Source organism: Mastacembelus armatus, chromosome 14 (genome assembly GCF_900324485.2).
Source record: "Mastacembelus armatus chromosome 14, fMasArm1.2, whole genome shotgun sequence".
Classification (NCBI taxonomy): domain Eukaryota; kingdom Metazoa; phylum Chordata; class Actinopteri; order Synbranchiformes; family Mastacembelidae; genus Mastacembelus; species Mastacembelus armatus.
Genome location: NC_046646.1, coordinates 21,365,613 through 21,392,512, shown reverse-complemented (window position 1 = coordinate 21,392,512; position 26,900 = coordinate 21,365,613). Strand labels below are relative to the sequence as shown.

The following is a 26,900-nucleotide window of genomic DNA, read 5'->3' as shown; positions in this document are numbered from 1 at the left end:
ATCACTGTCAGGCAAGCTTATTCATGTCTGTGTGGAGAATAAAGAAAGCAAGTGAGGTAAAATCCCTGAGAGTGTATTATGTTACATGCTCCTGCAGTGGCATGACAGCAAAGACATTACATTTATGACTCCTAATCTGTGCAAATATCCCATGCGAAGGAGGACTGGTAATTATGTGCTAACATATGTGGTGATATATATATATAACAAGAGAAGTAAAGGACATTCCAATCAAAGAAATTACCCTGGAGAAGAAATCAAGTTTTATTTTTGTAGCTGTAAAGAAGACGTTTGTCACAGAGATGCAACAAAGTGAGAAACTCAGGACACCTTCTACCCTTACAGTCTCATGATAACGATTAAAACTGCTGTTAGCATAACACATCCAAATCGCTGACCAGAGTCTCTGTGAGTGAGTTGCATTATGGGTAATGTAGGCAAGAAGGGCAATGTGTGGAATATCTCTGCCCATTGTGAAACTCAACACAGTAATTAGTAACTGCTGTCAAAGGTTGTGAACTATATTGTGCTTTCTAAGTGAAATGGAGCAGAGGTGCTAAGTAATTTAAAATGGAGTTATGGATTAAGTACAATGAACACAGATACATTTCTTCACTCCCAGCACTTTGACTCTAGAGGAATGAATGAGATCATTAACTGTTATACCCACCGGTGTCCTGCAAAAGCAAATGCAGACCATAAAAATGTAAAAAGTGGGAGTTTTCCTGAAAGTGCTGCACCTGAAGACAACTGCTTTGAGTAGATCCCTGTGCTGTCAGCAGTAAGTACATGCTCAGCCATTTTCACCTGTATACTCCTGCCTGAGCTGGTTCACCTCCTTCTGCTCTGCACCTCCCCGTCAATTCCTTTTGTCCTTTCTTTCTCATAACCCTCTTTCCTCTCTTGCCTTGGATGCCTGGTGAGCAGATATTTGCTTTGGGTGGATGGCAGATTTATTAGTCAGCACATCTGGTGCTTGCCTTATAAAAGTGCCAGTTTAGTAACATTTAGGACCTATGCTCTTTCAAGTATACTCTAAAGGTAGAGTGGCTTTGTTTCTTTTTATTGCAAAAATCAGCTGTAATCCAACTTTCTCATTAAGAAGATTTATTCTACCATTTCATGTCTGGAAGACATACACTATAGAGATTCTGTATTAGGGTCATATTTATCTGCTGTATGCCTTATCACCTCAATTCCCTGGGAAACCTTATCTTGTTTTCCCAATACAGTCAAAACAGTTGTAAATGAATATGAGCAGCTTCAGTCTATCTTCAACAGAAACTCAAAATAACAAGACTGTTGAAAAAGTCATCTATGAGATCATGTATTCCCTAATTTTTCTCTTTTGGGAACTCTTTCATTTTATCCCAAATCCTTTATTGCATTCCTCCCGACCCAGAGGAAAAGAAACTTTGGGAAAAGGCATAAAAAGAAGGAGAATGAGAACCATAAGCAGTACCTAGAACAGTTATAAGAACCAGCGCCGTCTCCTGCAAACAAGCATGGCTAATTTTTCAGGATGACTGTCCACGTGAGCTCAAGAAGGAAAGAAAGAGACAAAGACAGTAAAGGAGAACAGAAGTTTGTTTTTGCATGTATATTTACGTCCACATGTGTTTATACACTATGTTATGCTGAACTGCAGCGCAAGAGACACCACGTTCCTCCATTCGTCAACCTGACTAAACATCACCTTGATGAACAAGGCCTTGAATGAGAGAATACTGCAGTTTTAGCTCCAGTGCCTCAGTCCACAACCACAGTTTGGTCAGAGAAGGGTAGAGAGACTGGGGGAGGGCGGTGTCCGGGGGGATGAAGAGGAGAAAAAGGTAGAGGACCCTAATAGGAATCATATGCCTGTATTTAACTGAGGACCGAAACCTCAGCCTGCCTGACTCACTGGAGACTCAAACACAAATTCATGCTAACACATGCACCCCACCCCCCTTCACTGCTGCCTCCTGCATGGTTTACTCCCCCTGGACTTTCGAAATTAAGCGTTTGACATGGCACTCTGCACCACTAACCAAACACAAACCAACCCTTCATGGCTGCTTGGGCCTGGCCCTGGGTGCCTCACTGGGAGGAGGCGGCTGAGAGTGGGGCTGCTCAGGGGAAGATTAACGTAGCAGTGGAATCCAAGCTTCTAATGCATGAAAATATGATATATTTTATCAATTTCCTCTGTTAAATAAAGCCAAGTCATCACTGGATTGAATTGCAGCTGTTGTGAAGCAGCCAACTACAGCCTGCAACACAGCAAATAAGCTACAGCAGGCCTCTCTATTTTAGTCTCTCTCTTAAAGTTCACTAAAATGTCAAGATGCTCTGTTTTTGATCACTGGTGCAACTTCACACATCATGTTCGCCAAGTTGACCCCGGTGTGAAAGCTTGATATGGATTTAGACCATGTGAGCAAAGCCACCAACAGCAGTAATCCTAATGGTTTCATTTCAGCTGTAAAGGCTGGTGTGACTGAACTGCTGAACTAAATCAGGCATAACAGGTGAGTTGAACACAGAAGGATTCATCCAAAATGCTGTAGAGTAGACAGTTTAGGTAAATATCTTTACACTTGGTTCTTACGGATAAATTATTTAGATAATATGATTCACTTTGAACACATGTGACTGTCCTGTGCTTACTGTTAACCTGATTCTCGGCCAGTTTATGTACAGATCTGGGTTGTTTCAGGGGTGAGGGATCTGCATCACTTCACCTGCTGCCACTAAAAACACAGAATCACAAAGATAGCTGAAAGTTCATAGATGCACGTAGTGTATTCTTCTTTTAATCTTAGAAAAACTGAAAGAGGAGGTTACTCTAAATCTATGAATGAGCCTGGATCTCTGCAGTCTCTCTCTAAATCCTCTCTCCCCTGCAGTGAGTGCTCAGTGACAGATGTCCAGTCCCCTGACAGCTAAGCAGAACAGACAAGGCTCCATTAGGAAACCCCAAAGACATTTCTGGGGATTACTTGCTGATTAGTGAATACAAACAACCAAATATGCAGGGTCACAGGTCTGTGATCTAAAAGGCCTGTAAATGAATGTGGAGCTGCCGAAAAGACTTTCCAGCAACGCTCCACTGGTCTGAGATTTCCTGGTCGGGGATTAAGAAGCAGTGGACCGAGTACACATATTTTCTTGAGCTTCATTCAGGGCCTACATTTTGATCAAATTTCTGCATTATCATTATTATTTTGCAGCGTAAATACACATTTTTCATGAATCATATAAGTCTTTAGATTATAACTTTTTAACTTAGGCAGGTGTTTCTTAATGACAGATATTTGAAAACAACTGCTTTGTTCCATTCATAAAATAAACTGGTATCATGCACACGTTGTTTTTTGAGAAGTAAAATTCAGTTCCAAGCAGTGAAGGAATTACTGTCTGTAAGTCATGCAAGGACTCTCTGTCAGCTACTATTAATGTTAGCTCAGAGAGTTCAGCTCCAGCTGCCAGCTCCTGGGCTCAGAGTGAAAGTCTCTATAACGTGTGATCCAGATCTCTCAGCTTCCGCACCATGAGGCCTAAGTCTTTCCACAGGGCCACAGTGCTCGGCCACAATCGCTATTACTTTAATGATAGTGTAGCAGCCATATTCTGATACTGCCTGCCAAGAAAATAAAATAAATATCAAAACAGTTTGACTTGACTACTGTTTGATCAATAAGCCATTTCCTCATACCTAAAGCTGCCACAGTGCACATTAGTGGAAGGAATTTTGAAAACCTGAAATGTCTGGTGGTATTACTTTACTGGTGCCAAAAACCGCTCCAAGAGTAAAATTAACAGCCAAGAAGCCTAAAACGATGTAGGACGAGAAGTTGGTAACAGCAATGCAATGTCCTTAAGTTAAATCAGCATCAATTTGGCTGAGATTATGTTTCTAATACTTATTATTTGACTGCATTAGTGAGGAGGCCCAGGTCAGCTACATAGGTATGGCAGCATTCAGCGTGTGTATAGGAGCTGTGGTTCATTTCATTCAGCTGCTGGTTTGAACTGTTTCTTCCAGTCGGTACAAAACAATATAGAGTCTGTTTATACAAGCAACACACTATGTCATGATTGTTTCTGTGCCTTTTAAGGTCGTCCAGTAATGAAATAAACTTTATATTCCAGCTGAGCTGATAGTAGAAGTTTCAGTGAAGGATGATTCGACGTCATTTAGCTTCATGCTGCCTTGTGCAACCTTTTATTTTGCATGAAATTTGGAAGCTGTACGAAGCATCTGTTAATAACTCATTTGTGTTCCCAGAACTATAAGTCCTAACCTCAAGTTTAAATTTGGTTGCCAAAACCAAACATGCATGCTGTTCTACTTATGACACCTCACCATTATCTCATCCTGCCACCCCTTCTTATCAAATTATTCTATTTCAGGAAGTAGGTTATGACATCCGGTAGTCTGTGGACAGCCTTGCCAAGACCTGAACACAGTTCCTTGGAAACGCATCATACAGTCCCACCAAATTCCCCTCACACTCCCATAGTCTTTGCAAAAGCACTCACAGTATTGACTCATGCACTTTCTTACATCTAAAATTCCCTTCCTCATTGACTTTTATTAGAATCTCCCATGTTTCCAAGGTGAAAGGAAACACCTCACAGCTTCCATGTGTCACTTCCTGCTCAGTAGCTAACTCCCACAAGTGAGACTAACATTTCCAACAAGGCCAGCTGGTCGAGAACAAGAAGTCCATGAGCAAAAGTAGAAATGTTAAATACAGAAAGTCCAGAAGAAAACAATCAGTGGATGCCTCACTGTTCAGGTATTCTTCATCGCACTCCAGTGGTAATAATTTGCCTTTTGATGCTCCTTTTGTAAAATCCTTAGTTAAGAGTCAATGTGTGCTATAAAAACACCAGTAAATGTGTGAGCTTTTTCTAAAGGAATTGTTTTGTTTCTACCCTTTTGGTTTCAGCTGCTGGCCAAAGCGTACTGCCTCAGCGTGAGTCAGCATGTGGCAGGTCACACAGCCGTAGGTGACACATTGCTTCAGCTCGCTGGCAGCACAGGAGCTGTCTCGTCATTCTCATCCAGTGATTTGATACCGCTCATTTTTCCACATCCTGTCCAACCCTGCTCATCTTTGAAGCGACTCTGAGCCAAGAGTATCACATATTTCAATTTGGATTCAGTTCAGCCGGTGTCAGAGAAGCACCGGTGCATGTATTGTTTACAACGTGTCTGGGAAACAATCACCATTGTTATGTGTCAGCACAACCCTTCAAGCTGTGTCTGACTGGAGCAGGAACGAAAAGAAAGAGAGAGCCCTTGGTCTTTTATGTGACCCCCGGGAATGGATGTTTCCTCTTTTCATGCAAAGAAGAATTCACCTGAGCGTGACGCTAAAGTGACCCTGACTTGGATTTTTCCAGCCGTCCAGGTTCGCTTCATTAAATGAGACACCGGGGAACATTTTTAAACTTCACTGAGAGAGAGAGAGGAACAACTGGATAAGATGTTACAGAGATAGAAAAGGAGGAAAAAGGAAGGCTCCGAGAGAAAAGAGCATAAGATTTTCTATGCTCATATTACCCACACGCAAAGCCACGCTGTCATGCATGTCTGTTTGTATAAACTGTTGTAGCTCAGGTTTGGTATTTCCTTGTGTTAATCAAAGCAAGGTCTAAAATGGTGCTGAAATGGTGGGATGAAGACCGTTGCAGCAGAGTTCTGCCGAGTGGAGGGGGTTTAATTTGTCACACAAACTGGAAGGTGTTTCCTACATTTATTGTTCTGAAATGTGGTGACAAAAGAGAAGGTGTAGGATCTGAATGGGCGTTAAGGTCTTCACTGCATGGTGACTGAAATGAAATGAAATGAAATATAGAAAAACATGGAGAGAAAAAAAAAAACAGCATTTTCATCAATGAGTAAAAGACGTTGACCTAAAGTTATAAACTGAACATTGACACAAAACATAAAACACATTAAAATACATCATATAAAAATGCAGTTTATTTCAGAGTAGAGTCAAAGATGAGAAGTCTGATCCCACGACCACAAACAACTCGGTCTAATTACATCTGCTAAAGCCTCTCTCACTCTTCTTTAGGCCACTGACAACAAAACTGTCCTGTGAGGTGTCAAGACTCCCACTGATGAGTGGACAGACTGGTTGCACGCCAGCTCCACCCTTTTTAGACAAGAGGACCCTGCCTCAGTAAGGCCGAGGAGACACAGATCAGATGCCACAACTACCACAACACAATACTTGACAAATGGACATCCCTCACATATCTGCACAACAATATGCTCATTGTCTGTCTGTTTTGGTCACACATTCTCATACTCATTTCATATGCACACACACACACACACACACACACACACCTCCTATTCTCCCAGAAACCTGTTGGCCTGCCAGTACTGGAAAACTTGGAAAAGATCATCTGCTAGAATTCATCATGCCTTGAATATCTCTTTGGCAGCTCGTACGATTGGAGAACAATCAAGATACTATTTCAAAACCATTTCAGTGAACAGTGGGATGCATTATCTCATTTATAATCATGTGAATGATAGTGTACATGCAATTTACAGATCGTGTGTTGTGCCTGTTTCCATGGATGCTGTTTATGATATAAACAGATTGAGAGGACTTTGGTCTCACACCCAGTAAACTGTACTTCAAGTTATTTCCCCAGATGTGAATTTGCCTCTTTTGTGGCCAATGTGGTAGTTAGTGAAAGACACTAATCCAAAGCAGTAGATTTCAGACTATGAGGTCGCAGACTAAATTGAGTTGAACATAAATCAGACCAGAAAAATGTGCTGTCGAGCCTTTACCAGCAGTCGGCTTCAGACATCCCATTCATTTTTACCTTAATCAGTTGTACTTGAATCACAGTTGGAGTACTTCTATGGCTTGGATAGATAGTGTCTGAAACTCTCCCACTGGATTCATCAGTCAAAAAAAATACCAGGTTCTTTAATTAAATGCACACAATCTGCCACCACTAGACCAGAGTCAGGCTGTCATACAAAATGGAGGCCCGGGAGCATCTTTCTTTCATTTATGAGCTCATGAGTCATTTTAAAGGTAATTTTCAGCCTAAGTCTGACTGAAATCTGAGCAATGAAACTCTCTGTTGGTGCCATGACAAATTCAGGCAGATCAGATCAGACTGCACTGCAGTGGGTGTAAATACGAATCTAAAGAAACACCCATGACTTGAGTAAATCCAGAGTAAACAGTTGTTACCTGTAAGTCAGGCTCCGTGTAAGGGCTTGTCTTGCCATCTTCACTAACAGTTGGCGACCACACTCTGTCTCCTGATCCTGATCTGAAAGACAATATCCATGAGAGAAAGACTGTCAGACAAGTCTGGTTCCATCTAAAACCCCAGCACCTGAAGCATTAAGTCATTTCTGCCGGAAGGTGCGAGTCTTTCTTTCGTCAGAGGGTCATTTGAAACAAGTGTAATTATTTCTGTACATGCTCACAAAGAAAATCAAAAGAGTGAAAGTAAAAGTACTATTTACTGTTAGAATTACTGTTAACTGGAAAAGATGACAACTTTAGCATCACATGATATCCCATAACTCAAACATTAGTGGTGCAAGTCCCATTTCTGTGCCAAAACACTCTGCATTCCCTGCAATGGTGGCTTTGTATGAGCGAGTGGACATATGTGGACAGATTTGCACATTTAGAAGGTTTTCACATTAGATCCATTATGGGATGAGGCTACATCCTGGACTCCTCGCCCTGGTACAAAGATAAAGTCATCATCACGTCATAACTTTACTGTATGAACTATCTAGTCTTTGAAAAAACACTGCATTCTGGGCCAAAAGCAGCGATAACTGAATTACTAGTATCTGAGGCTTCCCACCCTCCTGTTTAGATTGTCAGTAAGTGACTCCAGTTGTATAAACTTGCAAAAAGGGGCATGACTAATGCACTGGCAGCAATTATAAAATACATTATTTACAGCACTGTTGAATTCACAGTTCACTGAGTATGCATAAGCAGGGGTCCACATAATTTATTTCTTCTTTAAAAGGCAGAGAATTAAATGCTTGAGTGAATCTAATGGTGTGCAACTTGAAGCAGTGGCAGTTTTCATCAACAATCCGAGGGGAATTCATCTGTCGATCAGGTTTATGTTGGGCTGCTGAGAGGGAAAGCATCCAGCTGCTTGACGGGTGTTACCCTTTAGGCAGCTGGATGCTGTCCCCCTTTAGTGACAGAGTCACTACAAGACATTGTGTGTCTTGGTGTGTGTGCTTCTTGTGAGTGTGCTACACCTCTGTCCACAAACATAAAAACTATCAGCTGCGATCACGTGCATGAGTGGATTTGTCAGCTCCACAGGGGAAGAGATGACGTCTGAAGCTCCGAGGTCAGTGAAGCCATCAGACTGCAGCTGGCATGTGTTGGCTGAGCTGAGGTAATAATTCAGATATGAACTACGGAGGTGTTGCTATCAAGGACGCTCTTGTAAGGCGCCGAGTGTCTGGACATTGAGCAACAGCTACTGCGTAGGATCAACCCTCAGAGTTCGGTTTCAATGGTTCCCACTCAAACAAAAGTTCAGTCTGAAGTGGCCTGTTTGAATTGACATTTTGAAAGTGCAAGATGGAAGCATGAGATCTACTGTCCACGATGCTAATGAACTTATGAACCTCAAAGCGTGACTGGAAATTGTGAGAGATGGGGACAGTTTGTAATTTACAGCATCACACTGCTGCATTCATTAGACTGAAGGCCAGTCTGTAGAGGGAAGTCTGTTACACACGGGACATTTTAAAAATACTCCTCTGGAAAAATACCTGATAGCACTACTTTTATTTGACTTTCATGATTTCAACAGCATGTAATCTCACACTTTAAATATTGAGCAATGGACATAATCTAATTATTGTTTTCTGCCAGAACTCAAACTGTTTTGGAGAATCTCAAATTTAACATAACATGAATGGCCACGGCAGACAGAAACAATCTGCTGCACAAAATCAGACCAGGAACAATGAATTGTGTTGTTTTATTTTGTTTGCCACTTTAGCATGTCCTCCAGTATTGAGTCCTTGTGTGAGCGATTACCCCAGACCATCTGGGAAGGATCAGGATCCTGCAGCATCACAGAGTCTGCTGTAACACATTGCCTCACTGCTGTACTTCTTATTTCTCTCCCTGTTTCAATTCTCCATCTTCTATCTGATCCAAGGATGATTTTAACCTGGAAATACCTTTACAATTTTACTGATGGACCCAGTGATGGACTGGTGACCTGACCAGGGTGTACCCCTGCCTTTCACCCAAAGAGAGCTGGGATAGGCTCCAGCAGATCCCTGGGACCATAATTAGGACTAAGCAGGTATAGATAATGGATGGATGGATGGACGGATGTTACTGATGTGCTAACCAGACGACCACTGCCATTCTTACTATAAGAAAATAGATGTTTTTGCAGATTGGCTTTATCTCGTCTTGCTACTACCTCCTCTGAGGGTAAAGGATAAAGTGTCATTTTCTGTCTGATAACCAATACTCTATGCTGTTCAAAGCTTCAAATGGTCACAATTTGCTTGTTAATCCTCATCCAAAATGAAAAGCCAGTGAAAGGCAATAACCCCACCAAGGGAATGAACACAAATTGATTCAAAATGAAGGACATTTTATAGAAAGCAATACAGAGAAAAGAAAGTCACAGGTCATCACATTGACTTTCCAATTCTTTCCTTTGGTCATATTTTCCCTTGCCTGACCTCCCCCTGTCAGGTTTAATTTCCTGATGGGGAAGAACTGGTTTTTGGAGCAGTGGATGAGTTTACTTTGGCTACAAAGGATCACCATGTTCAAGGAGGAGCTTGAGACAGGCTGAAAACTTAGTGCCCTCAAATTAAAATGTGGCTGATCATGGAACGTTTCAGAGTTCACTTGGGGTCTGGCCTTATTGCCTTGCTTCAAGAAAACCATGTGGACAAGGACGGTTGTTGGCCCTGTCAAACGTCAGACAGCACTGCAGCTGCTCCTGTGCTATTTTGTAACGTGAGAAGAATTTAAATGCTTTGTCCTGAGGGATTAAAAGGGAAACAATCACCTTTTACAGTTATGGGGTCTTGTCAGCAGACCTGAGGGGGTCACTTGAAAAATCTGCATGTGGGTGTCTCAAACACAGTCTCTCAAACTCCACTGATGCTGTGTTAACAACCACCACAAAAAAGAGACCTTGGGAGAGCGTGAGAGGAACGAGGAGGTGGAGGGATGAAGGAGGAGAAGGCAGCGGTTACTTTGGAGGTTTCTTTTTGTCTTTATCCCAGTTGGAGTCCTGTGTTCCTTTAGTCCCATCCAGGCTTGTGCATAATTCCTCAACCGTGAGTCACAGGTCATGGAGTCAAAGTGAGACAGCAGGGGCAATTCCTCCACCAGAGTGGCCTGACTTGATGCCTTTTCTCTGCCTGTTTTCTCTAAATCCTCCTGAATTCGTTGTGCTTTATTTTGACTTTACTCTCCAGATCACATCAGAATAGTATTTCTTCCTGTGCACTCATAAAATACTATATGCATTACACATTACCTGTACCCCGATCCAACTATTACGCTTTACTACTGTTAACATTAATCCTTCCCTACACCCAAAATGAATCCCAGCTGTGACTTTGATCCAAGTCATAGTGGTGCCTTTGTTAAGACATTCTCTGTGACATTAACAATCTGCTGTTTTTACATTTATTTTTCGGGTTAATATAAAGAAAAACAAACGACTGAACTATAAAACAAAACACACAGATTTGTAACTTTGTTTTAATAATCTTCCACTGACGTCATACTTTCCAAGATCAGTTCACCAAAAATCATTAAAACAGTTTTTAAAAGTTATGGCCAATGGTTAGACAGATAGTTTTGGTCTGAAGTGCCTAAGCTGTGAGATTATTTTCATCCCCTTTCTAAATCTTGCCATCCCAATAAAATGAAAATGAATGGAATTTTATTTGTGATGCTGTATTTCTTCAGTGGAGAAAAATCTTTATAGTGAGCTCTCTGGGTTATCTTGACTAACCCATACTGAACTTGTCATTTTTCATTATTCTGAGCAGCACAAATGAAGTCCCATTCACCTCCATTAGAAACTGAAAGTAGAAAGATGACACGTTTAGATTTTGCATACGTCTGCGTTATTTGGATGAACTGGCCCTTTAAGCTTTTAACCATCTGCAGTACAAGCTTGATTCCAGTCTGGACCTGATCGTAAATTTTCTTTTCTACAGTAAGTAAAACTGAAACAAGAACAGCAGGGCATCTCTATTTCACATGATTTTTTTTTTAGAATACAAGAACAAGACACACAGTCAGGGTAAGGCACACAGCTCGGGTGTCATGACTCATTTCTCAGCACATTTAACTTGCCGTCACAGCAGGACTCTTTCCGAACGGCTTGACCAGCGGTGAAAACACACATCAACCACCATCATCTGTTACTCAGGCCTCTGCAACCACAGGGCCTTGTCCAAGATCCTCTGGCAGATGGAGGGAAACTGCAGGGAGGTGAGGTCAGGGTGGACAAGATGGGAGAGAAAGATGAAGCGGAGATATAAAAAGCAGAAATGATAGATGAGTGAAGTGGGGTTTAGATTTGGAGAGGGAGACGACAGAATGGCACTAAAAGGTCAGTGATGAGGGAGGTAAGGGATGAGAACTGGTGGAGAAAAAGAAGGCAGAGGAGAAAATGCAAGCGAGAGGAGAAGGTTTCTTCCACAGCTGGTTCATGTATCCACAGACTCTGTTCAGGTCTGAGAATACACAGACTGAGCAAAGCAGACATGACACACTCCAATAAGGGCCCCAGTTGTCTGTCCAATATGTGACACCACGGTGAACTTGTGTATGTGTGGATGGTGTGGCAGCCGTGATTCCTCTCCAGCAAGATGAAACGGCTCCATTTGATCATCGCTGCCGGGAACTAACAGAAACTACCAAGGGTGTTTCACCTCAAAGTGGAGCGCTGACAGGCCTGCATCAGTAGGGAGGCCTGCTGGAAAATGGAAAGCTGTTCTGAAGTGCTGAACTTACAGAACCTTTCTTTCTCCTCGTCCTGACTTCTTTCCTCTTAATTTTCATTTTCATTCTTTCCTTTTTATGACAAATTCAACAGTTTCCTTTATTCTCTCATCTTTCTCCTCACTTCACTGCAGACAGCACGGCTAGTTATTGGTGATGAACGGTTCATTTCTGTGTTTTCTTTCCTATGTAGGAAAATTAATCAGTTCAGTGGTCGTTACAATATTTCAGTCTTGAACAAAGTAGTCAATCGATGGCCAACAATTTAATCCAACAATTTACAACTCCTGCTGTCCAGGCCCACAGGGAGCCAATCCCAGCTGACACAGCTGATGCAGGGTACACCCAGGACAGATCACCAGTCTGTCAAAGGTCTGACACACAAATCTGACATAAGTTACGCAACGGAGCAAGTATAATCAAAGCTATGTTCTTTAATGATTCAGTATTTTTAAAGGAGCAAAAGTATGAATAAATGTGGAGGCAGGGAAGTGCAACAGATTCATCTTTGTTGGCGTACACTAACTAGGCATTATAGTTACCCACGTCATTTTGCACAAACTGCCTTGTAAGAATATATTTTAAATGTTTTTGTGTGTAAATGTGTGTCTTGGGTCTGTGCCTGCATTTTGTCATAGTGTACTGAAGTTCATGCACCCCAGACACACACAGAGTGAGTAATAATACCTCAGGGTCAGGCCATGAATGGTAGTGCATTTCTCACACACACACACACACACACACGCACGCACACACACACACACACACGGGCAATTTAGAGTCACCAATTAACCTAATCTGCATTTACCTGGAGTGTGAGAGGAAGCAGTGCACCCAGAAACGACTCATGCAGACACAGGGGAAAGATGCAAACTCTATACAGAGAGGGCAACAGCACTAGTTGGAGTTCATGAAAATGATTTTGGAAAATATAAGAAATAACCATCTTTGGTAAAAATAGACAAGACAAAGTGGTTAAACAACTATAATAACCTCAGGAAAGCAGAGATTAATGACATCTAGAATAAATGAGCATTTGAAGGTTGTATTTTCCTTTAATGGAAATATAAAAACATCAACTGACTCTTAGCTCAGTTTGCATGATGTCTTCTTTTTCAGCTTTCATGAGCTTCCTGGGGCACCTAACCAAAAACCCTCTGATGCAGAGCACCCCATAATAGGAAGTATGAAAAACGGTGGCTATGAAAATAATAAATGCAGAGACTTTACAAAGAAACATTCTTGTGTTACACAAGCCCTCAAGCTCAGATGCATCCAGTGTGCTGTAATTTTGGTTCACAGCAGACATGTAGGCTCATATATTTGTCCATCAGCAGCAAAGCAAAATTACAGGTCTCCCATTTCTCCCTCTACGACTCTTTGACTGGAGTATTTTACGGCCTAGTCTTTTAATGAGGGCTGGGAACTGTTGTCCTCTAAAATATTATTTCCTGGTGAGTCAGCACGAGGTCTCCGAGTCACTCCCAATTTTTTTTTTTGACTCCAGAATCAATGGTTGCAATTAAATGATCCTCAGTTATTCCTGTGTATCAAATCTGATGAGTGTTTCCAATAAACTAAAATCTCATCTTGCTCACATTAATAGGGTATCTCCATTGTCTGGCTAATTAATAACACAGGACTTTATTAACCAACCAGACTATAACCTACAGCGACCTACAGTCATCCACCGCCGCAGATTGAAATTCTGGGAAAAGGATCTAAAGTTTTAACATTTTTGAGGCCTTCGTCTTTGTGTCATTCCTTATTTATTTATGGTGCCGTTTAATCACCCACATGTTGCTTACTGGTTAATTTGCAGTTGCCAAAACTGTGACCTCCTTTTTCCCCAGTGATGAATTTGGGCTTTTGTAGATGTTTTTATTTTGTTTATTGGCTCCGTCATAGTGACTGTTGCTGTTTATTAACACATCTCTTCCTGTTGAGCATTTTTCATCATATAAAGCTTCATTAAAGCACATTAGGTGTTTAGGACCCTAATGCGATGCTTTAATCATCTGGCCACAGGTTGAAAAGAATGGCTTTGGAAAGCACGAGGCCTCACCCATGCACACGTTTAATTTGTTCTGATAATGTCCCTTCGTCTCCTTTCTCCAGCAGCGAATATATAAAAATTATTTCACAACTCGTGGTACCTTACGTCCTCCATCTGAGGGTCTGAACTCTGAGCTTGTAGTGTTGGCTGTAAAAAGGGCCCGTGTGATTCATGGCTCTCCTTTACTTAATTCTCTCTCTGCCCATTTCGCTCTTTCTTTCTCTCTCAATCATCGTGTCTCTTTATCCTACATCTCATGTTTCCCATCCTCTTTGTATGCTGGAGCCAAAGGCACAGGCCTCAGACATGACTTTCCCTTCTTCTGTCCAGCAGTGGGACAGTTCACACTGTAATTACTCAGCCGATATACTGAGTAAAGGTCACATAGCAGCAGCTTGTCTTGTTCTGCCTCTGCTGTGTTGTCATATGACCCTGTATCCAACTGCTTGTCAGTTGAAATAGGAAATTAAAGAGGACTGATGAACAGTGTGACTGTGTTTGGGGGTTTACTTGTGGTTACTCTTTAGAGTCAAAATCATTTTCAGGTAAATAAGTCAAAGAGTATGCTGTCATTCATCACTGAAATATATGTGTCCCATAAAAAAAACTACATGAAAACATTAACTTTGAATTTTCCACTTTGATGCAGTCATAAAGATTAGATTAAATTTGAATATGTCAGTGGGTCCAAATGTGCCAAAACCCAAATGAAGTGGTGAAACAGACAGATAAGAATTAAATGTGAAGCAAAACATCAGATAATGGTTCTATGCTGCATCTTTATGACTCTAAAGTGCTTCTGTGTTTTATCAGCTTAATCACTTCCTTCATTTTCTAAATGTTCAACAATTTTAGTTACTTAGGGGGGGAATTTAGGCAAATTTGGGAACACTAGGGTGCATGTGGTTAGGCATGGGAGTGCCATATTTTGTGCTCCTGCAGCTGTGGAGGAGCTCCCAGTCTTGATGCTGAAAACTGTTTTATGTATTCCTAAATAAAACTTCTATCCCTACATGGACGAGCCACTTAACGCTTTACATGCTGTTCAGAGAGAGAGAGGAAAAGTGCTACTCTGTCTGAATTTGGAGATCCTGCATGCGTGAACCTCTGCTTATCTGATGGATCAGCTTACTCTTGGAGTGATTCTTATTTCCACTGCATCTGCAAGTCAACTTCAGACTCCAAACCGCTGTGGGAGGGAGACTGGGCTGTCTGCTCCCCTAAAAGGAGCGAGATGAAGCACCAGTTGGCAGATGTCATGTTGTAACTGAGGCTGAAACCACACAGTATTCTTCATCCGAGATGACAGGATTCAGAGATTGCCAGATTCATTTTGCACTTTCCAGCTCTCTGGCAACCTAAAGCAACCATCTCCTAAGTGGAAGACTTTCATCCATCTTTGAATTCAAGGACTAAAGATAAATTTCAGTCTGAAGCGTGGAAGATAATTTTCCACCCCGTGAAGTGGTAAAATGCACAATATTGACCTGTGAAGTCCATTTGAAAAGATCACTGTCAGATTCAGTGTCAGTACAAGCCTCATTGAGTTTGACGGCGCTCAATAGAAACCTAAAGTCGATCATTTCAGCTGTCATAAACCTGTCATCTTTCCATAAGATCCGACTGTGACAAGATGAACAAACCCACCACAAATAGAAACAATATGTGCTCCCGGACAGAAAAAATCTGAACGCCTCTGTGGAAGGTCAAAGCAGTGGCGACTTATTAACAAGTGATTGATGTTCAAACATTTTCTAATATCCAGTGATTTTAAAGCTTATTCCTCCTGTATGACAAGCAGGGTGAACACAGCACCTGCTACCGTTTGATGACAGTAAAGGTCATTCTAATGATACAACAAATGGAATAAATCAGGGTTTAGTCAAACGAGTACACCACCTTTACCCAGTGCTAGAGTGAAAACAGACAGTGTAAAGAAGGTTTAAAAACAATCCAACTGAACCAGAAAGAAAAACAACCTTTTATATTCCATGTATTTTACTTGCTTGGTAAAATATTATAGCTACTTTACTCATGTTGTCACCTGACAGTTCAGTCAGAGCTTTAAATGTGTAGTTGTGGCTAATGTGCCTCAGGCCTCTGGACACAAACTGAGGTCAAATGTCCCACAGCTTCTCTGGAGCCACAAAACACTTTGCTATAGGTTTTTTTCTCATATGCAGCAGAAGCCTGCACAAATAAAAAAATAAAAAAATAACAATCCAAAGAGTAAATGTCAAACCATTTGTGGACTTACTGATCATTCCTCCTCTTCCATCAGTGTGTGTGTGGTGTCACAGCAGCATCACACTAACTGAACCACAATGTGTAAGCATACTGGGTATTTTAAGGGTTTAAATGAAAGAGCAATGTTGTTTTCATACCTGCTGATGCTGAGTGTGAGCTGCTGAGTGCACATTTTGATCCTGTTCTGAGCATCCATGTGCGTCATCTGCTCTGTGTTGTCACCGTTGATAGCCAGGATGGTGTCGCCAGGACACAGGTTACCTAAGGCTGCCTTGCTGCCTGGTGTTACCTAAGGATAATGTCCACACACACACACACACACACACACACACACACACACACACACACACACACACACACACACACACACACACACACACACACACACACACACACACACACACACACACACACACACACACACACACACACACACACACACACACACCAATCCAGGCATACCCAGGACAAGAACAGGAAGAGCTGTTATAGATGGTGTCAAACTGTCAGTGAGGGAAAAAAAGACAAAAAGAAATCATATTAGCATGGGAGTGTCAACACAGAGGCCAAATTCAACAAAAGCTGCTCTCCTCTGATTTATGTAATGCTGCCTTGGGCAACACTAGGTTTGCGTTTTCAAAAGCCAGTAACAACGACACTGGGAAGTGAGAGGCCACGCAGACTTTTGGAGGTGATGAAATGTTTGGAAAGAACATGTTAAAAAAAGCAGACTGTTTGAAATTCAGTAAAAAAAAAAAACAAAATAAATGAACAATCGTTCATTTTATGATCACTCAGTGATTGGATCAGACTAATTCCTGTGTGATTGATCTCAGGTCCAGGAGTTAGTCACTTTAACTGACTTTGCATAGAAACCTTGAACTCAAACAACTGTCTCTGTGCAACGTTAGATTCATTTATAAGCATCTGCTCAATATGTTCTTCTAGCTTCGTCTTGATTTGTCACTTGGGCTGTTTTGATCCTGTAAAACCTCGTAACAGCTGGACAGTGAGCAGGTTCCTCCTTCATTTCAGAAACACACGGGTCTGTGGACGTTTGAGCCCCACAAGGAGGCAAAGGGGCGAAAGGGGGGCAAAAAGGAGGCTGGTGTCCCAGTGGGTTTGTTTTCACCCTCACAGACACACTAAGTAACATATGATAACAATTTTCCATTATTATATACGTTCCTGCTCTTTGCAGGCCGGTCTCTGACTGGTCATATGGTTTGGATGAACATAAATAAGGAGAAACCACCATCAAACTAATACAGTCACTGTCAAAGCAGCAAACAGCAGCAGGAAATAATCTTTACTACCAATTAAACATGTAATGAAATACAAACAATTGTCTTCTTTCTGTGCTCATGAGCCCTGACAGTCTGACTAGTGGTTTGACTGTATTTTTCCAACCATCAGACGTGAGGCGAGTTTCTGCACCTGGATTTAATTGTTATAGTCACATTGGTTTTTGATGAATTTAAAGAATTTATCATTTTCATATCAGACTGAAAAAGCACAACAATGATTCAACCTATATTCATTTTTTATCCTAAAAAAACATTTAAAACATTTCTAGCAGCAGCAGCTGATTAAATAAATAACTCACTAATGTAGATTTTCTTGTTCAATCAATTATGTTTTCATAGAATTATATCAAATATCCATTAAGATTTCTACTTTGTAAGATTCAAAAGCCCAACACCCAGATTTTCGATAAAAAATACTATTGAACTGAGAAAAATGTTAAAAAGGCTGAAACCAGTTTGAACTTTACTTTAAGGGATTATTTGATTAGTAATTCAGATTTAATTTTCTAATGATTATTGATTAATCACTTCATAAAACTGCATAATACCGTCGATGTCGGATCGATCAATCATTAGAAATGTTTTCAAACAAAAAAGCAATTACATTAAAAAACAGAAAATGCTGCTTTTTTCACAAATTCAAACAAGGTATGTGATCAGATTCCAGCACTTTTAAACCACATTAGAGACTAAAGGACAAAATAACTACTCCTGCCTATAAATGTAGAGGGAAGAGAGAAGATTTAGGATGCCTTCCCAGTTAATGAGCCCCCTTGTATGTAAAGTGTCAGCCTGTTTTAAGTGGATACCCCTCTTTGAGCTCATTTATCTCGAAGCAGGGCGCCCACCAACCTGATCCGAGAACGTCTTGTAATGCTTATTACTTTGACAGCGACACACTGAGATATATTGTGTTTGGAACGGTGAAACTCTGGCCTCAACTAACACTTACCTCACTAGCAAAACTTAGCAATGTAATCCAAGACAAATTAAAAGGGCGATGAGCTGCATGTGCCAGAGAAGCAGCCTTGCTAACTGGGCAAAACATTTTAAGAGCAAAGGCAGAAAAGTTCATGCTCCATTAGGGACTAATAGCCGAGTGATGTGGAATTCTTAATTTACAGCCTCTGACTGAACCAGTGTCCCCGAGTCAGTTCCGGTAAGCTCCAAGGTTAGAAGGATTTCTGGAAATGTGTAGTTTGTGAGAGTCTCAGTGGAAGAAAAACCATCTAAACTGATTCGACTTTTGCTGAAATCTGACATAAGTTACGCAACGGAGCAAGTATAATCAAAGCTACGTTCTTTAATGATTCAGTATTTTTAAAGTATGAATAAATGTGGAGGCAGGGAAGTGCAACAGATTCATCTTTGTTGGCGTACACTAACTAAGCATTATAGTTACCCACGTCATTTTGCACAAACTGCCTTGTAAGAATATATTTTAAATGTTTTTGTGTGTAAATGTGTGTCTTGGGTCTGTGCCTGCATTTTGTCATAGTGTACTGAAGTTCATGCACCCCAGACACACACAGAGTGAGTAATAATACCTCAGGGTCAGGCCATGAATGGTAGTGCATTTCTCACACACACACACACGCACGCACACACGCACACACACACACACACACACACACACACACAGTGGTATGCAAAGTGCCACAGTGGCATGACTAAGGTCGTCACTGGACAGGAAATGTAAGGAGGCTGCAGAGTGACGAGGTTCAGTTCAATCACAATCTGCTTTATTTACACTGTGGACTTATTGTGATGTAATGACTTGAATATACTCAGCTGTAATTTTCTAATTAGGATTCAACGCCTGAGTAAGTGGCTTTGATGACAGTACAGTTTTTAATCCTTAACTTTCTATTTTTGTCTTCCCACACGAAAACACTGGTAGCACCAAAACAAAAAGATAAACTTGCCCTTGCTGCAGTTGTTGATAGTAATAAAATGATGTAAACAGGGTGTGTGACTGTAGATAATAAAGCATTATTATGGCTTAGGCGGATGATGAAACTAAAGTTATGAATGATGAAAAGTGCAGATGGGCTACAACAAAACAATAAATTTAATAAAATGCTCTCAGTTGTGTTCTCAGACTCTTAATGACAGACCTCAGGCAGTCAGTGTTATACAAAGGAGGTCATCTAAGACACACAGGCACCAGGCAACAGAATTATTGTCTGACTGACAAGCAGCCGACGTGGATTTGAGGCAACATTGATCGTGCAGAAAGTCTTCACTGGTTGTTGGACTGTCTAAACAGTCACATCGTCTCCATGAGGGACTGGTCCACAGATAGCGACATAGTTAATTGCTAACAGCATGAGGGGTTAGCAAATGACGGCCTCATGTCACACAGAGTCATCATGCGGCACGCTGAGGCCTGATTAATGTGTGCTGCTGTGTGGTTTCACTGTGGGCAAGTGTTTTTCTCTGTGGCCGAAATCACTGAAAGGAAAATAATGTGTGTGAAAACAACGTGTGCCTATATGTAAGAGTATGTATGCATCCTGTACGTGACAAACCTGTATTAACACAGTATTCTGTTGCTTATGTCTCTGTGCAGTCTTTCTGTTTGATTTACATTAAGATCTGAGCCATAAAACTAAGTGCTTGCCTTCCATGAAAGCTTGGCCTTTAGAGAACTGTTGACTGCCACTGTGTCGTGTAAAGAACATATCTGATCCACAATAAGGAGCGGATGCTCCTTCTGTTCTGCACATGTCATAGATGTTTCTGTGTGGACAACTTCAATTACTGCAGCCACAATGATATTAAAGTAGCAGAAATTCTTTCTTATAGTTGTAGAATAGTATGAATCAACTTAATTTAAAGAAATTTTCACCCTGGCTCTCTCCTCTGGATATGGACACACCTTCATCAGGCAAAAAAGACATCCAGGTTAAAACTGGTTAAAGTATTTGGAGTTTATATAAGTTTCTAGTTTATAAATGCCTCCTTGCAAATAACTAAAGCAACATTTAGATGTTGGTTATTTTCTAAGTTTTATCAATAAAACTTCTTACTTTGAATTTTTTTTTTTTTTTTTTTTTTTTTGATAATGACTTTCTGTTGGGTGGGAGCAACAAGTCGTCCCTCTCAGCAACAGAGAAAATAATTCCTGGCAACTTGTCAGACGCCTTTGTTTGCTTGTTAGGTTTGTGATAGGAACCATGGTTATGACCTTGGTGACACTTTGGAAAACATTATACAGCAGAGGTGTGTGGCTCTGGCTGGTATGTGACTATCACACTCAAACAAAGACCAAGCAGCTTGTGATTAAATATATTATAAGATTAGACATTACTGACAACACGAGAAAATGGGAGAGTCTCTTGAACCTAACTACGTGTTACTCAGTACATCTGTAAGTGTGACACCATCAATGCGATTCATCCGAATTCTGACATGTTTTTATCAATAACTGTGACATTGTTCCATGGAATCGGCTTTCCCTAAGGACTTTTCCACATTTCCCTCTCACCATGTGATATCTCAGCATGTTCTGACAACACACAGTGAAGCTAAAGCAAAAAAACATGATTACATAACGAGTATATTACACAAATACAGATGTAATGAAAAGTTAGAAAAACAAATAACTTTTTGGTGTCACAACACTAGAAATGTGTCCGATCTGAATCATCATTTAAACAACACTTGGCTGTAAATTCCTGTCCAGAAAACAACAGTTCACTAGTTGGCAGGACTGACAAGCGTCCTGCGTCACCTTCAGCCTGGACACTGGTTTATAGGAGGCTTCCACCACAGCTGCCATTTTCAACATATCCTCTCTAAATGCTCCTGCACTTACATCACTGATTTTATGTTTCTGTTTCTTTGCTACTCGTTGTCATTTAACAACCTCCTACTGTTTACATACACACAGTGTCAGGGCAAATGTTTCCAGAGTCAAGTAGACATGACAGAGGACTAATAGGCTTATCCAGGGACATTATCACCTTAAGCAAAGAACCTGCTGCTGCTATCAGAACTTGTTTTCTGGTATTTAAAACTTTCACTCGTCTCCAAGTGCAGGTGTTTTATTGCATTCACTTTGCAGGGTAGAGGAAGGCGCATGTAAAATACTGTGAAATTCCCAGACAACCAGTATTTAAGTCTCAAATGAAACCTCGTCTTCGTCTTATAAACTGCAGTACAGAACCAGCAGACACAGTTACGAGCCTCAGGCTGTTTGGGCCCACATCGGGTTTATATGATGGTAAAATTCCTCCCAAAGAGGCATTTTGGAAACTGTAAGATATAAACTCTCCTCCCCTGAAACACTCTCACGTCGTCTCCCTCCATGCATCTCTTTCTGTGTCACCATTCAACACGCTGTAACTGCTGTCTTGGGAACCCACTGTACAGGAAGAATGCAGCAGGTGATGAATAGATACTCCAGTATATCAGCAATGAATCACGTCATGCTACAAAAGCACAATGCAACCACTCACACAAGGTGAGGTGAGAGGTTTCCTTTCAGACATTTTTATATTTCAGAGCATTTTCTTGAATTTTAGGTCGATTTATTCACTCACACATACCAGAATATTAGACACAATCACCTTGTTCTACCAATAAAACATTATCTGATGTTTCAGAGAATTTGAATTCAATTGGGCATTGAGCTACTCTGTCAGGACTGGTAGAAGGAAAAAAGGATTCAGGAGGCAGTTAAATGCTGGGATTTGCTGCCTGTGTGTATTTATTCCTCTGACATTACATGTTTTGCTAAATATGTTGCAATGTCAACAGCTGCTTCCTTCTCTAATCTCACTAAAGCCACAATTTATGAACAAGCCAAAACCTTCACTGTTAATTCTTTCAAACAGCTCTTCGATGTGAGTGCTGCTTTTATTGCCACCTTTGCTGTGCAACAGTCTGTAAAGTGTAATTAATTCTACTGATGTCATCATCGCACAGTTACGAAATATTCACAATGCAAAAGGTTCCTCTGTGCATGCAATGGTTTTTACATTGGCACTCATGCAAGTATGCACAAATTAAACTGGTGAGAAACTGAGATCAGTTATATTATCATAACTTGTCTGTTATACAAATTACTAAAGCAGGAAATCTAAGCTGCCCTGAAGCTGCACCGCAGTGATGATTCTGACTTTAAAGTATTAATTACATACGAGATAGCCAAGGCCTTAGAGTAGATTTTCCCCTTTTTTCCAAACAAATGCTGCTGTCGGGCCCAGTTTCTGTTAGAAATGCTGCTCCAAATAAAAAAATAAATAAATAAAGTGAAGTCTGGAGAAATCTTTAAATAGAAGGAGTGTGAAGTGTATCGGTGCCATGTGTGAGTTGAAAAATGAAGCTACCTTTCACAGTAATTTAGAGAAACAAATGTGCCAAGTTAGCAGGTGTGCCCACAAACCTACAGACACACAACTGTCAAGACTTTGCTCACGAGTCTAAGTTTACGTCACAATTGCATCACAGCTCCTTTTAGGGTTTAGTGTAAAGGCTAAAATCAGAGAGCACATCGGGAGAACGTCAGAGGTTCTACTGCTTCTCTCTGTTAATCAGCGGTTACACATCTAGACTGAAGCGCTTTGGGCCTATAGTTAAAGGGTCAGTTTGGGGTTGGTGATACAGCTGAACACAACACCTGGAATCCCTCAGCAGCACCAATGAGCTCTGATGAAAAACAAATGTCAGCACCCCCACCCCTGCTCCTGCAGACCCTGCAGCAGGACCGGCCTGTGTTTATCCTGGCTGGGATGAACCATTGGCTACTGCCAGATCCACTGCCAGCTCACTGACTCTTGACCCATATTCTGAGGGTCAGGGCAGTTCACGAAGGTTTCAGGACATTTCTACCACTGCTTCAAATAATACTACCATTAGTATTAACAGTGAGTAAAGAACACACAACACAATATAGTGGCCATAATCACAATGCAATTTCCAGATAGAGCACCAGCTCTACATGAGCAGGCTCACTGCAAACTGGCAGCACTTACTATCACAGGGTCAGATTACGGTATTTCTACATAGGAATAAAGGAAATTATTTGATTTCACGACTCATTGACATGAAGCATTTGGCTTCTGTGTTTTTCTTCTTTTGCTGATGATATTTTAGGTCCAATTGCAACGACTCAATAAATTACACTAGCAATTCTAGCTGCCAGGAATTAGACGGTACCACCTGTCAGTCTTCAGAGTAAAGCTCCTTTTCATTCACATAATTATTTGGTAGCCTCGTCGTATTAATTAGTCGGTGAACAATTCCAGCTTCTCTCCCCATCATCTAATCAGTGAATGTTAAACTTGTTGAAATAGCTGTGATGGTGTTGATCATCGCGGTTTCGTATGTAGAAATAAGAAAACCAAAGCTTTTTGCGACTGCGGGTCCCTCCGGCGGTGCGTATTTTGCGCACGGCTCAATGAATGGACACAGCGAAACAACACGGGTGAAGTTACCACCTACCCTGGAGATGGTTAACGGTGTGCTGAAATCCCGTCCTCCCACCAGCCGAAAACCCCACGGAGAGGGTCCCTTTAGAATCACGGTCTGGGGCATGTTTGGCAAACACACAGCGAGAGGGAAGCAGACAGATGACAGGCAGACGAAGAGCGGAAATGTCCGTGGTTCCTCGGTTTCACGAGTAAAAACCGTCACCGTGAACTAGCCTCAGTCCTCTGCCCAGCTGCTAGGCAACGCTGTCCCGGCTGGGAAAACTTTCCTCCCCTTTTGATTCAAGTTTAAATAATGAAGCCGCCTCTGACGTGGGATGACGGGATGTCCTGCCCGCCTTCAGCCGCTCTGTGCGCAGTGGGAGGAGACGGGCCACAGTGCGCTGACCTGAACTGCGAGAGAGAGTAAAGAAAAATCAGGTTTAAATGTGGATAAATGGACACACTGTATATTCCATTACGGACTGAACATCTATACAGCTGTTTGTCTTACTTTCCTTATGACATCCATTGATTTATTCACTTCTTTCAGCTTCTCCACACGCATATAACCTGTTAACATACAGGCTCAACTCATCACTGACTTGACTAGATTGACTGAATATTCATAAAATCTTTAGGACTTTAGATGTTTCTATTCTCCTCCTGTTCATTCTGCAGCATGACATACAGTCATACAAACATACAGTCGGGGTCAGAAAGACCAAAAAGTCCTGCCACACATGAAAACCATGATCTCAACATCATGGGGCCATTCTGGTTTGTCCATTCTGGGCTGCTGTAGAAACATGGTGGTGCATCATGGCCTTCCTGAAAGGAGACCTGCTCTCTATGTGGATTTATAAGGTTCTTTCTAAAATTAAGAGACTGCAGCAGGTGGTATTTTCCAGTGATTGTGCTGGAGAAGGTGCTGTTACATTTCTTTCTTTTGATGACAAATATCAGGACATTTTACAGTAGATTCACCTGACACTGTCACCAATAGAACTATTAGCTGGCAAAGTAATGTAAAAAGTAATGGAAACATAGTTTAAAACTGGCTTAAAATTAAGGTCAAATACTTGCTCATCAGTGTTTTAAGCCAAAAGCCATAAGGCCAGAGTATCATCATCACCACTGAAGATGTGCTGTAGTTTGGGCATCAGTGAAGACTTGTCAGTGGATCCTAGTATCCTCTCTGCCCCACTTCTTGATTCTTTCATTTCCCCAGCCAATTAAGAGTGAGTCACTGAGCTAGAGTATGATTTTTATACTGCAGAGGGAATGAGCTCATAGACATTCCTGGGAATTTGTCTCTCAGACATCTGCAAGCCTGTGAAGCTCTGTCTGAATGTCTGAGTCAATTTGAGTCAGACACTAACCTATCCTAGTTACTGTGGCAAAACCACAACTGGATCTCAGCATCAGGGATCATCGCCAGCGCATCATTAGTGACAGTGTCATGTAGAAACTTGGCACAATCAGCTGCCCTGATGCAACAGAACAAACTGATCCCCTCGATCCAAACTGTGCGAAAAAGGAAAACAAATAAGAGACGAAATATGAGCCAAATAATGTTTGTCCAAAGTCACAGAGGCAAAGTCAGATCCATTAAATGTGCACAAACCCATAAACCTCCTCTCAGGTGCAGACAAAAAGCAAAACAAATGACAAATCAATGACATGCTGACACTTGTTCATTATCAGTTGGTGGTGGACACTTTTTCCATGATCATAGTAAAAGTTTAGGAAAAATATTCCGCCTTGTAAAAGCCATGTAGACACATGGACAAAGCCGATAATCATGTTGCAGCAGGTGTCACCAAACGTGAGTGTTTAGAGACTGCACCCGTATTTATTACCCAGGCTACATCATAGGATGACTAATGAAAGAACAAGAAAGGATGAGAGGGCTGTAGTCTGCACTGGAGATTTATTGAGCTGATAAAGAGGCTGACGTTTCAGATATGCTTCTTCTTCAAAGCCGCTTCCTAATAAATCTCAGTCAAACTCCAGACAGATCCCAACTCTCTGTTTTCTATCCTGTGGATGGTCATCGTTCGACATAACGTCGGCAGCGTCTAAGAAATCCTTTTAAATGACTACAAATCTGTTTACTCTGTTCTGACTCTGTGTTACGTAATGAAAAAACCTGAGGGAAGCAGGTAAGAGAAGCGGTGCTGTAATCATGGGCTGTCTGCCTCCATCTGGATTATCTCATACACTCTGGGACAAAGATTTCAGCTCCTCCACTAGTAGTCTAATAATTATTGATGGCATCAGAAACTGCCAAGAACCCAAAACCTCCAACAGATGAATTCTTGTGAGCTAATCAGGAATTTTAGTGAAAGAAATGTCTTTCTAATAGAATAGCATGAGTTTGTAACATGTTTCACTGGCCCAAAACAACAACACTCCATAACAGTAACATAACGTAAGGTAAAATCTTACTTATGAAATTTTCCTCCTTGTTGGTTGGTTGATTTTGACATTTCCTTCATCATCCAAAAAGCAGTACAAAGTCTGGTGATTACTACTATTTGAACTGGCCAGACTGCCCTGGGCAATATCATGACAGGTGAGACACACTTCAGACGCCCCAAAGCAGCATCTAAGTGTATGTATCTATGACGCATACCCCTCAAAAAGCTAATAATATGTCAGTGTTGTGTAGGTTACAGCTTGTTGTGTTAAGTTAAGCTTAAGTTTTTAACAAAACCCCACATTTATCATTTTAATACCAGAATCCTGTTTAAAATCACAAGATACCACAATTTTGACCGAGGTCCAGAAGCCTGCTACAGGCAAAGCTAGCAGCAGATGTGGTCCCTGATTGGGAACATCTTTG

The 26,900-nt window shown here is 41.2% G+C and overlaps 1 protein-coding gene across 1 annotated transcript in view; it reads right to left on the bottom strand.

The window, feature by feature from the left end:
• The window catches only part of pdlim4 (PDZ and LIM domain 4), a 35,490-nt gene extending 11,143 nt beyond the window's left edge, over positions 1-24,347 (bottom strand). Inside the window, exons 1-3 of the mRNA XM_026327882.1 lie at positions 24,087-24,347; positions 16,467-16,618; positions 7,224-7,305 (exon numbers count right to left, since the gene is read on the bottom strand). Of these exons, the coding sequence (XP_026183667.1) occupies positions 7,224-7,305; positions 16,467-16,618; positions 24,087-24,179 (327 nt within the window). The 5' untranslated portion in view covers positions 24,180-24,347. The remainder of the gene's footprint in view (positions 1-7,223; positions 7,306-16,466; positions 16,619-24,086) is intronic.
• Between the last annotated feature and the right edge of the window lie 2,553 nt (positions 24,348-26,900).